Raw genomic sequence first — 16538 nt, 5'->3', positions numbered from 1 at the left:
ATGATCTGATCTGCAGGATACTGTAACCCAATGTACATCTGCAGACCATGGTTAATTTTGAAATTTTAATTCTGTAAATCTTTTAATCTGGAAAGCACAATGTTTTATAGCTCGAAAAGTGCTATATAAATAAATTATTATTAATATATACAGCAGGCAAATAAAATCACGCAATTACAATAATGCAAAAATAAAATAATATAAATTATCAAGAACAATTTGAGATAGATAAAACTGAAAACAAAACGGATCAGACAGGTTGGAAATACAACAGTGTTGTTTAAAAACTAATAAGGTCACTGATTCCCCCTTGTTTCATTTTTTAAAGTTTACTTATAATTAACTAATCATAAATGCGGAAGTGTATTGCATTCACTTGACAAACAAAAAAAAAATCTGTTTTATTTATATATTTTTTTATTTTTCTGTTTCTCTGTGTAATTTTTTCTGTTTTTTTGTGGTAATTTTGTTTCTGTTTTTCCTGGTATTTTTTTGTTTTGTTTTTTCGCGGTAATTATTTTCTGTTTTTTTTGTGGTAATTTTGTTTCTGTTTTGGGTTTGAGACACTGGGAGATACTCTTGTCTCTAAGTCATATAGATGGTGTTATCATTAGTTTGTCACTTTACGCAGGCACCTTATGTTTCCATTATATCCAGCTGTCAAGAAAGGAATGAAAGCGTCTGTTGTTCTATTGCTCTCTTAACTCAGAAAAAAATACTCAGAAAAACAGAAACAATTACCCCGAGTGAATGCAATACGCTTCCGTACATAAATAATGAGTCATTAGAAACTATTCATTTAATTAAAAAAAAAAGTGTTGACTTTCTGTTGTTTGTTTTAATTTATGACTGAAGAGCACATCAAGGTCTATTAAACAGCTATGTTGTTTAAAATAATCCACCAGACAGAAACATAAGTTCTCTTGTTTGTTTGACAATGATTCACCTTTAACCAAAAAATCCAGATACTAACAGCCAATCAGAGGGCTGGGAGCAAGGTCACTGACCTGTTGGAAAATGAACAGTTTCAGGAGTCCTCACATTAACAGAGCTTCAGTGTTCATCAGTGTGTCGAGACTTGGACAAGATGAGACTCACGTCAGTCTGCGGGCTTCTCTGTGAGTGCGACGCTCTTCATTTATGACTTCACCAGAATACTTGAAACAGCTGATGTCATCCTTAACTTTGTTTTTCAGTGCTGTGTGTCCACGGCAACTCTGTGGACGCAGGGAATATTTTTGACAGATCTTCATCTCATAGTGAGTATTCTTCAATAAAACACACTGCAGTAGATTATCTGCAGAACGATGGTTTCTTTAGAGATTATTTTCAATGCACAACATGAAGTTCTGGTTGTTTTCTAGAGCTCTATTTACTCTTTAATGATAGAGTGAAACAAATGTACAGAAATACAAAACTTGTGATCAGTTTGTGTTAAGCATTACTAATTAGTTGTTAATGATTCATAATCAATAGTGGAATGTAATTAGGTGCATTGTACTTAACTACTGTACAAATTTTAGCTGCTCTTTACTTGAGTATTTCTACTTTATGTAACTTTGTACTTCTACATCTCAGAGGTCATTATATATATACCATAAAATGAAATGGTGTAAAATAAATTACGCCAATATCTTCACCCAAAGTGGTTTTTGTTTTTTTGTTACCAGAACTTAAAGAGCATGTATACCGGATTTCTGAAATGACTCGTTTCACCATCTGGATTTGATCCATTTGGTCCGATGACGTTTCAAAAGTCTAGAAAAGTTGCACAATTGTATCATTTTTTTCACATTTGTTAGCCTCTCCGCCAGCGACAGTCTCTCGTGTGCCTCCTCTGTGGGCCTCACGATGTGGAAGATCCAGGCAATTTCATATCCAAGAAGTCAAACTTTTTTGGCTTCATGCGCCACTGAGAGACTTTCAAAGGAATGAACAAGGCCCGCATCCAACGCTGTGACCAGTCTCTTTATATATCCATGGATAGCGACCACAGGATGTAGGTGACAACCACAGAACGTAGATGAGAACGACAGGGAGTAGATGATGACAATAGGACGTAGGTGACGACGACAAGACATAAATGACGACAGCATGGCGTAGATGAGGACGACAGGATGTAGATGATGACAGCAGGATGTAAATGACGACCACAGGATGTAGGTGTTGACAACAGGATGTAGGTGATGACAACAAAACATAAATGACAACAGCATGGCGTAGATGAGGACGACAGGATGTAGGTGATGACAACAAGATGTAAATGACGACCACAGGATGTAGGTGATGAAGACAGGACATAGGTGACAACAACAACACGTAGGTAACAATAACAGGATGTCGGCGTTGACAACAGGATGTAGGTGACGATGACAGGATGTAGGTGTTAACGACAGGATGTAGGTGATGGTGACAGGACGTAGGTGACGATGACAGGATGTAGATGATGAAGACAGGACATAAATGATGACGACAGGATGTAGGTGAGGACAACAGGATATAGATGAGGACAACAGCATGTAGATGAGGACAACAGGATGTAGATGACAACAATAGGACTTAGGTGACAGAATGTAGATGATGACAACAGGACATAGGTTACAGCAACAGGATGTAGGTGACATTGACAGGATATAGATGACAATGACAAAACGAAAGTGTCGAACCAGTGACCGCTGTGGCGGCAATGAATCGCCTTTGTATATGGGGCGCCAGCACTATTCACTACGCTACCGACACCCCCTTTCTCACATTTTAAATTGTCCTGTCATAGAAAATATTTAACAATGCAAAAAAAAAAAAAAAAAAAAAAAAAAAAGGTTGGAAAGGAGATCATGTTACCTAACGATGAACTGATGCACCCAGTAACCTGATTAAACAGTGCACTCTTCTTCTCCGTCATCAGACATACAGCGTCGGGAGACCAACACCAAGCGGAATTTCTCGGAGGTCATGGTTACAAAGATGACGGTTTCTCCGACCTGGTACGTCAGTGAGGGCGTCACTGTAGTGATCAACTGCACCACGCACACAGACGATGGGAACTACAGTGACAAGATGGACCTTAAGCTGTTCTGGACCAAGATGAGCCCCAGAGAGAGGATCAAGAAGGTTTAGGGCATGAACGTCACATTTTTCAGATCCTTTGACCTGTTTTTAGATTCCGAAATCCTAATGACTCCAGCAACTGACCCTTCGCTGAGCTCCGTTTGATCTATTCTTTACACTTTGCTCATGTCTTTTTGTTTGTAAAAGGCATAATGCCGTGGTCTCCTCTCCTCTTACAGGTCTTGGTCAGCCAGCGAGCATCTAAAGGCATCTCCTATGTGCTGAGCCCCGTTACCCATGAGCACCAGGGTGTCTACACTTGTGACGATGATGGCAGCTTCCCTCATGTTTATGTTCGAGACTGGCACCAAATACTCTGGGTGGATGGTTAGGAACAACGCTGATTTTATATAATATGAAAATAATATGACAAAGAAATTAAGGCACCTATCTGGCCTCCAGTTTCCCCAGTTCCTAATCTGATCAAGTTTTTGTGAGACGGGCTGGTACCCTACCTCTCAACCCACAAGACTCAAAGGATTCGCCACCACTGCCCTGGTGCCAGACACCACAGAACAACCCCAGAGGTCCTGTGTCCATGCTTTGAAAGATCAGAGTCAAGTCCGATCCAAAGAGGCCCTACTGTGGATCGGGGGAACCTCTGGGGTACTGGCACATCCCACAGGTGCTGGTGATCTGGGGAACTGGAGGCCAGGTAGATGCCTTGAGCTCTTTTCCACAATTCTTGGGCCATTCCTGTTCAGTTTTGGGGGTATAGCATTGCGCATTGTTCTGCTGGGGGGGGGGGAGTGCTGTTGCTATGAGGGTGTGCTTGGTCTGCAACGGTGTTTGGGTGGGTGGAGCGTGTCAAGTGGCATCCACATGAATACCAGTTTCTGAGCAGAACATTGCATTGTAACAAGATGATCAATATTATTCTCTTCACCTGCCAGTGGTTTCAACGTTTTGGCTGTTCGTTGTGTGACATCCATTTATCACTCTCAACACAGACGCTTCTCCAAGAGCTACCATAGACGTGGTCAGCCACAGCAGGAGCCAGTTCTTCAACGGTGAGACATTCAGTGTGAGCTGTCAGCTGCCTGACGATGACACCCAGTGGAAGATGATGAGGTTGGTGTTTTACTTTTTTCTGTGTATGGTTGAGGAACTGTTGTTGAGACATTTCACTATAAAGAGCTACCGCAGTCAGAAGGCTTCATCCTCTGGGAACATGAATGCACAAAATGTAATGGTAATCCGTCCAATATTTTTTGAGGAATTTAATCAAATTGGTTGGCCAACTGACCATCAGACTGACATTTCCAATGCTGCTAGCATGGCTAAACACTGGATCATACTCAACAGGTGAGAGGTTACAACACCTTGTGCTTCTGTTTTACAAGATTTAATGACTTTGTGGGAAACATCACAGAGTGTCCCAATCAAGTGTCCTCAGGCCGCCGTCTGTCCTGCACTGTCCGTTCGGAATTTCCCTGGGCGGACGTACTGTACTGGTGTGAGACTCCAGCAGGGGAGAGGAGCAACGCCCTCAACATCACCACCATGGGTATGCAACCTTTATTTAGGGAAAAACCCTCTCTCATCTGGCAAGCTGTCAGTTGGCAAGCTCATTTGCCCAGGCCCCAGGGACACAGGTTATTTGAAAGACATAAAGATATATTTACAAACTGCCACTTAGCCAAAGTGTCTCCCTCTGTGCAGCTGGTGTGATGGTGGCCCTGGAGAGTCCGTCACTTCCTGTGCTGGAGGGTGAGGACGTGATGCTGCGCTGTTTACATAAAAACAGAACCACAAACAAAATCACCTCCAACTTTGGCGCCATCTTCTACAGGAACCACCGTCGGATTAGGTAAATCATTCCGTAACCCCAGTTCATTAATATTCCCTTCACCTTCTACCCTTCTTAGAATATTCGTGACAAGTTTGGTGCCATTGCTCGAAGACTAAAACTAAAAATGTCTGCAGCAGTGGGTGGGTGGATAAACTGCTGTCCATCAAGAAATGGCTCCAACATTTAACTCCCCCTAAAATCACAAATTGCTGCTTTACATTTCAATGGTCAAGGATATCTATATTATCCCCAAGGGGCAACTTGTTGTACAGCCACCAGTAACCACATCCAACCATCAGACAAACAATAAATACAACGCAAAGATCACACTGAGTTCTTTAAAAAGCTAACGGCAGCAGGACATATGACTTCTTTAGTCTATTGGTCCTGCATTTTGGATGATTGCTTCTGCAGCCATGTGGAGGCAACTTGAACTTCTCAGACATGGGGAGGCTACTCATCACAAGAAGAGCCTATCGAGGACTGTTAAGGCTGCACAAGCTGTTTAAAAATGTCTGTGATGATCTCAGTGAACAAATCTGTCAAAAAACCGTTCACGCATACGTAACTATTTTAAACAGGAAGCTGCGAGCCATCTATATTTCCAACCAGCATCTACAATGGAGTCTTATTCATTCTACTGATCGCGTTTGCCGCATTCATCATGCTTCGTTTGATGAACGACAGACGACAGGGGACTTCTGCTAGCTAGCTAACCAGCTAACATTACGAGGCAGCATAGTTATGCTAGCTGGCGTGTTATCGTAATGTGAAAAGTCCGACAATTTTGCAGAACAGGACAGACGCCAGCTAGTGCGAGCTAGCTAGCTAGCTAACAAGTAACCTGACGACTGCAACGTTAGGTTACGTCTACCCCTTGCTGGCAAGTCAGCATCTGAAATCCCTCGCTCCGAAGGGCTAGGTTGATATCCACTACCCCTCGTTATGCCCCCTACCCCTACACGCAAAAAGGAATTGGGACACCACTACCCCTTGCGGGAACGCGCAAATGTAGGGGTAGGGCTAAGGGGGGTATTGGGATGGGCCCTTAGTACAGAGTACTATGGAAACAGGTTAAAATGGAATTTAAGCTTGCTAAGTGTAGCTACAAGGACAAAATAAAGAATCTGCTCAGCTCTGGTGATTCACAAGCTGCATGGGCAGGTCTGAAGTCTATGATGGGGATGCAGTCCAAAAAATGTCCAATATCCATTAGTGCCAAGCGTGACCTTTACCTTTCTAATGAACAAAACACTTCTAGTACTGCTGACATCAAGTGAAAATGAAACTAAGATGCTGCTGCTGGGCCTTGAGCTAGTCATGACGTGATGTTGTTTGCACGGTATTACTCTTGAAATACAAACAGGTACGACATAGAAGAGAGAACCTAATCCCTTTTTTGGTATCGATTCTCTTAATGCTTGGATTGATCTTCGAAATAAAACGTAGCATTGAGAGCATCACTATTTTTGTATCGATCCCACCCCTGGTGGGCACTTCTTACTATCTGAATAATGCATCCTTTAAACTGAAGGAAAATACGGCACCATTCTGACTTTAGACCAGGTTTTTGTTGGTCAGTGGTGCAATCGCTTTCTGCTGTCTCAAAACAGCAATACCCAGACCATGCCTCACTTATTACCTGTTTGTGTCTCAGGGTTACAACTGAAGGCGACCTGACTCTGACAGCAGTGACCAAAGCTGACGAGGGAATCTACAAATGTCGGCACCCAGTGGACGGACCGTCTCATGAAAGCTGGATCACTATTAAAGGTACTAGCCCTTTTTACACAGAGATCACTCTGTAACTGATGTTAACTTAGCATTTTCTAAAATGTCTTTGCGGAGTTCTGGTACCCATTTGTGTCTGTAACGACTAACAACCAGTCTGAGCTAAATTTTTGCCTTCAGCAACTGTGTGTTGCAAAACGGAACAAAAAGGGATTGTTCCTGTTGCCATGGTTATCATTGATATGGGAAATAAAACAGCAAGAGTTTCACGAGAATTTGCAGAAGAGAACGACGTCAGGTCTGACTTCAGTCTCAACCTACATTAGAAAATTGCCCGTTATAAAATAAACTCAGCAACAAACCTTGAAATATGTATTTACTCATCAGGGCTGAGAGTGTGTTACTGATTTACCGTACTTCCTTTATATAATATATAAAAATGAATGCCAAAAGTTATTTCTTTATTATTATTATTATTTCTTTACTACTGTATTACTATTACTGAAGTCTGCTGCTAAATTCAGCTTCATGTTTCGCTCAGAACAGTTTTTAATAAATCAGAAGTTAAAAAAAAAAAACATGTAAACTGCGACGTTAATGCAGACGAGCAGAGGATTAGCTGGGAAACATCACATTTATTCACTTTACATGGAGCTACAGTTAATACTGAATTATGTGCTGAATGTGTTAGTATCTCTTAATAAGTCATCAGATATTAGAAATCATCTTTAGAAGGAGCAAATGTTTACCTTAAGCTAGCTCGGTTTTGGTTCAACTCTGGAAGTAGCGTCCATAATTCACGCAAGGTATCGTGGGGGCTGGGAATAAGGTGGATAAAAAACAACAATGGCATAACAATCCTTTACCGTCCCTGTTAATGCCAGCTGATCTTGTCCCGGAGGGTAAGGAGCTCCTGTGTTTCCCAATTTGCGGCTATTTTCGACGGCTGTTCTGTTTTTTGTTTTTTTTTAGTTAACCGTTAACTGCTAACAGCTACTTTTTAAATCTCCCGCAGTGAGTCGCAGGAGTAACGCAGCGTCCAAACGTCACACCTGTGCCGCCCATAGTCCCGTCCGGCCAGTTGTCCTGTTTATACACACACAGTTTCTGCTCTGTTGCTTCCTTACATGATGGCCGAAAGGCGAGACTACTCTGTCCACTTATTATACGAACGTACGTTATATAGAGCACAGCGAGGTGGCGTAAGAGCAGTCAGTGTAAACGGGGTTATTAACACACTCGTGCTGTGTGTATATATGTGTGTGTATAAAGAAGCATCAATATATGAATACTTGTATTTATATCAATATAACACATCTACACCTCATTATGTCCATGTCAGCTCGGCCCAATGAAGACCAGAAGAAGAAGAGTGATGATGTCATCAAGACGCCATAGATGTTCCCTGGCTCCACCTCCAGGCCCAGTCACCTGATCTCTGATGGGTCATTAAACATGCCGTCATAACAGTAGACATGAGAGGCTTCAAGACTTTGTGTACATGTATCAGACTCGCTGTACGCACGACAAGGAAATGTCACATTAAGCTAATCTCACTGATGCCACAGCTGATCGTGTAGTCAGACGATGATGTTAACAAAGGCCCTGCACCTGAGATTTTTTTATTTCAGATTTTAATGTCTAAATCACAAACTAAACAAGGTTTCAAAGAAAACTACAGCACCATACTGAAGTGTGTGTCGGTGCGACCTCGGTGTATCTGAAGCTCAGACTGAATAAAACATGGCGGAGAGACTGTGTTGTTAACACGAGCGTGACTTTAATGTTTCTGAATAATTCAGAGAAGCAACCCAGTGCTCTGTCAACAACATGACCCCACTACAGAGAGGACGGAGAGAAAGTGAGACAAGGAAGGAGAGGAAATGTGTGCAAGCGGAGGAGAAAGGAAGAGAATGAGAGGTCAACGTGCTGTATTGGTTCTCCAAGTAGGACATGAATTCCCATCAGGACCACAAATGTGACGACAGAGCAGACAAAGAAAGAGCATTTAAATATGGTGTACAGGTTTAGTACGTTTCACATGTGCTTTATATTTTACAATATGCCATCAAGCAAATACATCAATGAAGCAGGAACACTGTGACTGTGTGTGTCGCCCCCTGTCAGCTGAATGTTGCTACTGCATTAATTAATGTCTACTGACAAGAGAGTGGTAACCTGGGTGGGGAGGCTGGAAAGGAAAGGAAAGGAAAGGAAAGGTGAAGATGGGAGAAGGAAAGAAAAAGACTGAAAAGTTAAGAAAGAAAAACAGGAAAGGTCAAGACAGGAAAGAAAAGGTCAAGACAGGAGAGGAAAGGAAAGGAAATTAAAGGAAAGGATAGGAAAGGACAGGACAGGGAAGGTCAAGAAAGGAAAGGAAATGGAATGAAAGGAAAGGAAAGGTGAAGACAGGAAAAGGAAACCAAAAAGATAGGAGGAGGGAAAGACATTAAAGGAAAGAAAAGGAAATAAAAAGACTGGAAAGTTAAGGAAGAAAAACAGTAAAGGAAAGAAAAAGGAAAGGACGGGACAGAACAGGACAGGAAAGGTCAAGAAAGGAAAGGAAAGGAAAGGAAAGGAAATGAAATGAATTGAAAGGACAGGACGGGAAAGGAGAGGAAAGAAAATGAAAGGAAAGGAAAGGAAAGCAAAGGAAAGGATATGAAAGGAAATGAAATGAATTGAAAGGACAGGATGGGAAAGGAGAGGAAAGAAAATGAAATGAAAGGAAAGGATATGAAAGGACAGGACAGGGAAGGTCAAGAAAGGAAAGGAAATGGAATGAAAGGAAAGGAAAGGTGAAGACAGGAAAAGGAAACCAAAAAGATAGGAGGAGGGAAAGACATTAAAGGAAAGAAAAGGAAATAAAAAGACTGGAAAGTTAAGGAAGAAAAACAGGAAAGGAAAGGAAAGGAAAGGAAAGGAAAGGAAAGGAAAGGAAAGGAAATGAATTGAAAGGACAGGACGGGAAAGGAGAGGAAAGAAAATGAAAGCAAAGGAAAGGAAAGAAAAGGAAAGGAAAGGAAAGGAAAGGAAAGCAAAGGAAAGGATATGAAAGGACAGGACAGGGAAGGTCAAGAAAGGAAAGAAAATGAAATGAAATGAAATGAAAGAAATTAAAGGAAATGAAATGAAAGGAAAGGAAAGGAAAGGAAAGGAAAGGAAAGGAGAGGTGAAGACAGGAAAAGGAAACCAAAAAGATAGGAGGAGGGAAAGACATTAAAGGAAAGGAAAGGGAAATAAAAAGACTGGAAAGTTAAGGAAGAAAAACAGGAAAGGAAAGGAAAGGAAAGGAAAGGAAAGGAAAGGAAAGGGAAGTAAAGGAAAGAACAGAGAGGAAGTGAAGTGCTTCCCATCAGATAAATTTGTAGAAAACAGTTCCAACTCTCTCTCTCTCTCTCTCACACACACACACACACACACACACACACACACACACACACACAGGGCTCTGAGTGCTTGAGTGGTTTGTGCGGCGTTTCGTAAAAAAGGAAGTGGATGAAATATTTACCACCAGAGGAAACAGAGAGCTGCCGTCCTCTCGGCTCTGCTTCAAAAACTGCAGAAACCTTTTTAAAAAATAGCCACATTTAGGTTATTAGTTATAACCCCTGCTCACATCGTGTGCTTTATGCTGTTGTTACATAAAACCTTCGCAGTCGTAACGGTTTGTTACTCATATTACAGGGAGGAGTGAATGCTCCTCTGGTGTTGACAAACGTATTCCACATTTAATCGTTTAAAAAAACATAAAGATAAAGTAAATATTTATGACAACAATCAACCTTATTATAAAACAACAGTTACCATGAAACTTGTATGACTCTTATTTAAGCTACATAGTTTGTTCTATGTGCACAAGGATTTTATTGCTGTTCTATCTGAAGTAATTAATATTGTAGAAATACATGCAGGCCTTAGTGTGAAGGGGGAAGTGCTGTGGACATTTGGAGGTGAACACTTGTGTTTTAAAGTTTGGTGTACAAAAGATTTCTGGATTAGTCTCAGTCGGCCACAGCGGGCGCTTTCCTGCAGCATCCCAGAATCCCTCCCCTCTTCTTCTTCCTCTTCTTCATCTTATACCCTCTGAGGCTGCTGTCGGAGCAGATGGACTTCCTCAGAGTCCGGATGTAGTTCTCCTGCTCCTGAATCTTTGACTCCAGGTGGGACTGGATCGCTGTGCCCAGGGACTCCAGGTCCACAGAGGCGCCATACACCTCCCATGTCCTCCCCTGTTTGTCCCATGCCACCTCCTGTGGCTTCATCGTCTCTACCCTCTCCTCTCCATCCTCTTCCTCCTTGTTCTGCTCCCTTGCTACCTTCTCCTCCACTTCTTCCTCCTCTTCCTCCTCGTCCTCCCAGATGCTCTCAGCACTTATGTCTCGGTCCGGGTTTCGTCCGAGTCGTAGCTCCGACATGAGGCCGGGGCTCTGCTGGAAGCTGTATGTACGCAGAGAGGTGGGGAGGGAGCTAGCACGGTCAGTCACAACAGAGGGAAGCATCGACTGGCTGCGCAACTCGATGTTGATCTTACAGACATGCTGGAAAGGTGGCTGCCCAGCGGGGACGCAGCACAGTGACGGGACAGTCGGCGAGGTCAAGCTACCTGACTGACAGCTGGGAGAGGCTATAAGGGAGGAGGAAGGAGCTCCCTTGTGCAGGCTGGAGCTAGCAGAAGCAGTGTGTTCGACCACCTCCATCTCCACTTGGACACCCACCTCTTTCTGCTCCCCTTCAGCCAGATGAAACCTCTCACTTGAGTCAGTCATTGTTGCCGTCTCCCTTACTGTCTTGAACCTCTCTGGATGAGTGGAAAGATGCGGAGGAGGATGAAGGGGAGACGAAGGCGGGAGAGAGGAATTCCCTCGACCATCTTTCTGTTTACCGCTCTCCTGCTTCTTCTTCTCTTCATTTTGACTCTCCAATCTAGTCTCCCTTGTTGATGAGGTCTTGCTACCAGCGGTGATGGCATTTGCATCTCCCAGGTGACTTGGTTTGCTCCTCTTACCTCCTGGCAACAACCCTGCGCTGTCAGTCACCTCTACCCCTCGTACATCCCCCTGGGATACCGCCGGTCCTCCTCCAGCTGGCACTTTGGTCTCCGGCAGGTTCAAACGCTCTTCCTCACTGGCAGCACCTGTTTTTGCGGGTGTCTTTGTGATAGAGTCAAAGGTGAGACCCCGAGTTAGATTGGTATTATGGGGTGTTGTGCTGGTGTTTGTTTCCACAGCAATGGATGGAACTGCTGTAGGCTCTGGCGTGGACCCTCTCGTCATTGTCAAGGCAACAGTGGTTCTGGTTTTGGGGCTGGAGGTGGCCAGAGGAGCCAGCAGGCCTGAAATCTCACCGGAACCTGCAAACAGGAAACTTGTCAGAAGACAGATGCACTGGCAAGCTAAGAGCATAACAGTAGTGAGCCTGGTCTCACTCTGAAGTCACTGAAATCAAGCACTAGGGCAGTGACTTGCGGCGACAGAAACCAACAAAAATGTCGGCATGATATGCGGCCGGTTGCCATTATAGATTAACAGCGCCTGGTGGTGTCGGGGAAATGTGGCGGACCAAAGACCAAGGATAGTTAAGGCAGTGAAAGTCCAACTGGGGCAGGCAGGAGTGGTGGTGGATGGGTCCAACAAACACGACTTTCACCTGCGAGAGCTGTGCTCACGTCCCTGAAGATTCTAAAGCCAAACCCTGATGTTTTTCCTAAACCTAACCACGTGCTTTTGTTGTTGAAGAAAAAAAAAATCAATTTGCGGCGTTGTACAGACTTAGTGCGTTTATTTTGAAAGACACTGTATTTTAAAGTATAATTTCTTTTGAAAATATTTTGGATTTTCTGTCAGCCGCGTAAGTAAACAATGCCGTTATGAGGTAAAATACTCAGGAAACGAGGTGACATTGGGTAATACATGTAATTTGTTTAGCTGTGAGTAGAGGAAAACTCAACTAGCCACTAGGCTAATGTCTGTGATGTACGTAGCAGTGCTTCATTTTATGATGGGTCACTTGCAAAAAACCACATTTCGTCTATGAACCTTGACAGTTATCACTGAGCCGAATTTTAAGCTTTTGTTAAATGATGTTGCTGTTAATTCATGTTTTATGGCTTTTGGGACAAACTTTGCCTTCAGGGTTCTAAGTCAGAGAGTTTGAAGTTTTAGGACAAAGATCAGAATGAACATTCCCTCAATTATTTACATTATTCTTGTGTTGTTTTTATCTTCCATGGCCAAAAGCTAAAATTGAGGGCTGGCAGCTTCTTCTTTAACAGATTGTGTTAAATGAGCATGTGACATCGTTTCATATCGATTGCTGGCTCCTGAATTTAATCGAATCAAGATCGTATTGAGGCAGACTTTGTGATATCAGCAAAAATCATATCATAGGCAGAAACGATATAATATTGAATCGTGGAGAAACCAGTGATTTACACCTCTAATAGTAGTAGGTTTTTTAAAGATACATTTTGTTTGTCGAGTGTCAAAAAATGCGATGTATTACCTGGAGCCGAAGCAGGACTCTTCTGGACCTCCTTGTTTGGCCCAGCTGGGCTAGAAGCAAGACTTTTGCCAGGGCTCCTACTTGTTGAACTTGATGTAGGAGAGAGCATCGAGGAGGGAGACAAATCTGCCAGAGGTGACTTTGAGCTAGACCGAACTTCTCCAGGCTTATAAGAATTTGCACCAGCTTTAGGTTCTGGACTTGATTTAGCACTGGAGCTTGCAGTCTTGAGGTGGTTGTCTTTGGACCCATCTGGACCAGTTCTGGAGGACAATGGGGAGATAGATCCAACACTGTCCATCTTAGAGCCAGAGGCCACCAGAGAAGGTTTAGAAGTCGAACGGTTTGGAGCAGGTTCAGAACTGGAAAGGAGATCAGAATTAGTGCTGAGATTAAACTCAGAGCCTGGTTTTAAACTTGGACTGGTTTTGAGATTGAAACTGCCTTTAGAGTTTGAAGGAGTCTGAGTTTTAGGATCAAGGCTATCTCTGGAACCCATCCCGGACCTACAACTGGGACTGGCTTTGGAGTTGGAGCCAGTTTTGGAGTCTAAGCTGTCCTTTGATCCCCAACTGGTTTTGGAAGCAGAACCACTTTTAGAATCCAGACTATCTTTGGACCCCATTGCTGTTTTGGAATTCAAGCCAGTTTTAGAATCCAGACTGTCTGTAGTCACTGTAGTAGCTTTAGAATTTGAACTGTCTTTGGATCCAGAACCAACACTTAAATCTTGACCATCAAGATTCTCCTTCGACCCTGAAGCATTATTGTTTCTGGTTCCAGAAGCTTTCCTCTGTGTGGATGGTTTGGGACTTCGAGAACTCAGTTGTGGAGTCTTGGTGTTGAGCTGTGCCATTTCACCCCTCTGATTTGGGGACTTTAGTCCTACAGGGGGCGTCTCAGAACCCTGAGTTCTTGAGTCATGTCTGGTGCTAGCTGTGTCAAGTTTTTGGGTTTTGGTTGTCAGTGTTGGGGTTCGATTGGCAAGTTTTGGGCTGATAACATCTAAGTCCCCTTTTGGATTGTGGACATTCGTGCTTAAGGGAAGGTGTAGCATTTTTGGCAACTGTGTCTCGAGGCTTATTTCTTTTCCGTGTGTTTGCAGTTTTGGGCTAATTGTCGTTTTGTTTGAAGTCTTTGTTGTTGGTCCAGTTGTCAGTGCAACATGTGGTTTGGAGTTTAAGACGCTTACAGGTTCCGCTCTCTGTTCTTGTGTTTTGACTCGTTCGGTCGTTCTGGGGCTGCTAGCGATGGTTGTTCGATCCATCCCGTGGGATTTTGGAGTTGCCGCCATGTTGCTGTGCGTGTGCGTCTTGTGGCTGAGTGTTGGAGTACGTTTGGAGTTTGGGGATTTAAGCCTTTGCTCACCTCTGCTGTTCACTGACGCCTCAGCTGTTGGTGACCGGGACAAAGCTGGAATTTTGCTTTTCTGACGCGTTGGATCATCTTTTTCCACTGGTGACATCACAGGGGTTGTCAGGGTATTTGCCGACTTGCCAGTTTCCATAGTAACTGCTCCTTTATTCCTATCATCCTTTTTGTTCCCTCCATGCAGCTTTGATGTCCCGATGACTGGGCGGGGGTTGCTTGGTGAAGTTAGAGTGAGGTTGAGGTTGAAGTTAGGTTCCGCCCCCCAGTTGGCATTGGGATCTGTGTTTCCAAGGGCATCTGCAAGCTCTGCTTCCTCTGGAATTGGGCATTCTGATTGGATGACATGCTTTTTGCGTTTGGTCGTATTTGGGGAGGTTTCCATGGTGAATTTTGCGTGTAGATTTGGAAATGTCAAGTCAGTGCCTGATTGGAGATTTGAGATGAAGAAACAATTGATCAGTGCAAGTCAACTTTAATTCCCAAACCATATGCCGTTTATCAAACCAGTAGAAAATGATTAATTTGGTATTCATCCAACTATCATGGTACCAAAAATAGAGATATTCTATTCTGTAATGCTATCTTATATTATCATGAATGATATCATGGAAGAAAAGAAAACTTTCTTATTTTCCTGGCTGCATCATATCAACTTAGTAATTGCCAGTTCTGTTTTTTCCCGACAGCTATTTTCCGTCACACAGACAAATCCTCTCGGGATCAGATCTTCCTGCTGTGCCTGACACATCCACATTCATGACTAAAATGTCAGCAAATTGAATATGTTGTTCCTTGTCTGAATCGAAAGGGTGTAATAATGAAAGGTAACTGTAAATTGCACATATTTTAAAACTGTGGTTTGGAGCTGCACAAGTAAGTTTGAATTCACATATCAGTTTATTAAAATCCATAAAACTTTTGTAGTATCGGACTAAAAACCGATATCTATCTATCTATCTATCTCACTAAATCACGACTGCAGCATTATAAACTCACTGCTGGGATTTCAAAACAACTCACAACAGAATTATTGAAGTCATCTTAAACTCTCTATTTAGCCTACCTTTTCAGGGTCCACAGACACCAGCGTCCGTCGATCAACAGAGGAAATCCCATCATGGTGTCCTGACAACCGCCTGCTGAGTACAGGAGCAAAGCTTGAGCGGTTCCCTTGCTCTCCTCCTCACTGCTTTTCCAAAGGATGCATTTATGAATAAATAAAAGGAGGAGGGAGAGAGGGAGGAGATCAGCCACTGAGATCATCATCATGTTTTCTCTCCATCTCCTACTTCTGGTTTTTATGATTTCTTCTTAAGTTGTGCTTTCCCCATTTCCTCTCTTTCACCATCATCTTCTTACTCCTGCTTCTTTTTTATTTAAACCCTGCCCTTTTCCCTCTTTTTTTTATTCGTAGTCTCCCTCTTTTTCCTGCTTACCAAACTCTTGTATCCTCTCTTAATACTTGTTGCCCATCCATCCATTTTCATCCACTTATCCAAGTCGGGTTGCAGGGGCAGCAGGCCAAGCAAAGCACCCAAGGCATCTCTCTCCCCAGAAACGCTTTCCAGCTCCTCCTGGGGGACCCCGAGGCATTCTCAGGGCAGTGGCAGAACTAGAATTTTATACAAGGGGTGGCCAGAGGGTGGGCAAGGATTTATGAGGGGGGTCCATCCATATACTAATGAATTATTGTTATTCCAACCTGGCACCAAATGAGCGTTCCTGACCGTTTTCCTAACCCAATGCATCTCTCTACCCATTCTCACCCCCCCCCCTCTCTCTCTCTCTCTCTCTCTCACTCTCTCTCTAACAGACACACACACACAAATGATCACTATAGTCATCAGCAAGACGTGGGTCCACCATCCATCCCCCTCTTTACATTAAGAATCCTTGTCACTAAGTGGAAATATTTTTACCAAGTAAAGCTCAACCATATGAGAGATAAGTGATGCCATTAGTAGCACAATAGTATAATTCTAGGCCTTTTTCATGTCTGAGTAGCTTATGTTAAAAAGGTTCAGATAAGGCA

The 16538-nt window shown here is 43.1% G+C and overlaps 2 protein-coding genes across 2 annotated transcripts; one reads left to right on the top strand and one right to left on the bottom strand.

Moving 5' to 3' along the window:
- Window positions 1-1027: 1027 nt before the first annotated feature.
- LOC125883383 (uncharacterized) lies at window positions 1028-9258 on the top strand. Its single transcript, XM_049567613.1, has 9 exons — window positions 1028-1118; window positions 1197-1259; window positions 2906-3111; window positions 3288-3435; window positions 4059-4179; window positions 4452-4615; window positions 4771-4918; window positions 6558-6673; window positions 7974-9258. Exons 1-9 carry the CDS (start codon window positions 1088-1090, stop codon window positions 8027-8029), a joined length of 1053 nt encoding a protein of 350 aa, XP_049423570.1. The 5' UTR covers window positions 1028-1087; the 3' UTR covers window positions 8030-9258.
- A 1377-nt stretch (window positions 9259-10635) lies between these two features.
- On the bottom strand, window positions 10636-14567 carry gprin3a (GPRIN family member 3a). The gene is made up of 2 exons (XM_049569147.1): window positions 13136-14567; window positions 10636-11984 (listed from the first exon to the last, which is right to left on the bottom strand). The coding sequence occupies exons 1-2, from the start codon at window positions 14427-14429 to the stop codon at window positions 10636-10638; spliced, it is 2643 nt and encodes an 880-aa protein (XP_049425104.1). The 5' UTR covers window positions 14430-14567.
- Window positions 14568-16538: the final 1971 nt, after the last annotated feature.

Source organism: Epinephelus fuscoguttatus, linkage group LG23 (assembly GCF_011397635.1).
Source record: "Epinephelus fuscoguttatus linkage group LG23, E.fuscoguttatus.final_Chr_v1".
Classification (NCBI taxonomy): domain Eukaryota; kingdom Metazoa; phylum Chordata; class Actinopteri; order Perciformes; family Serranidae; genus Epinephelus; species Epinephelus fuscoguttatus.
Note: the sequence above shows the minus strand (reverse complement) of the source record. Positions and strands in the feature narration are given on the sequence as shown.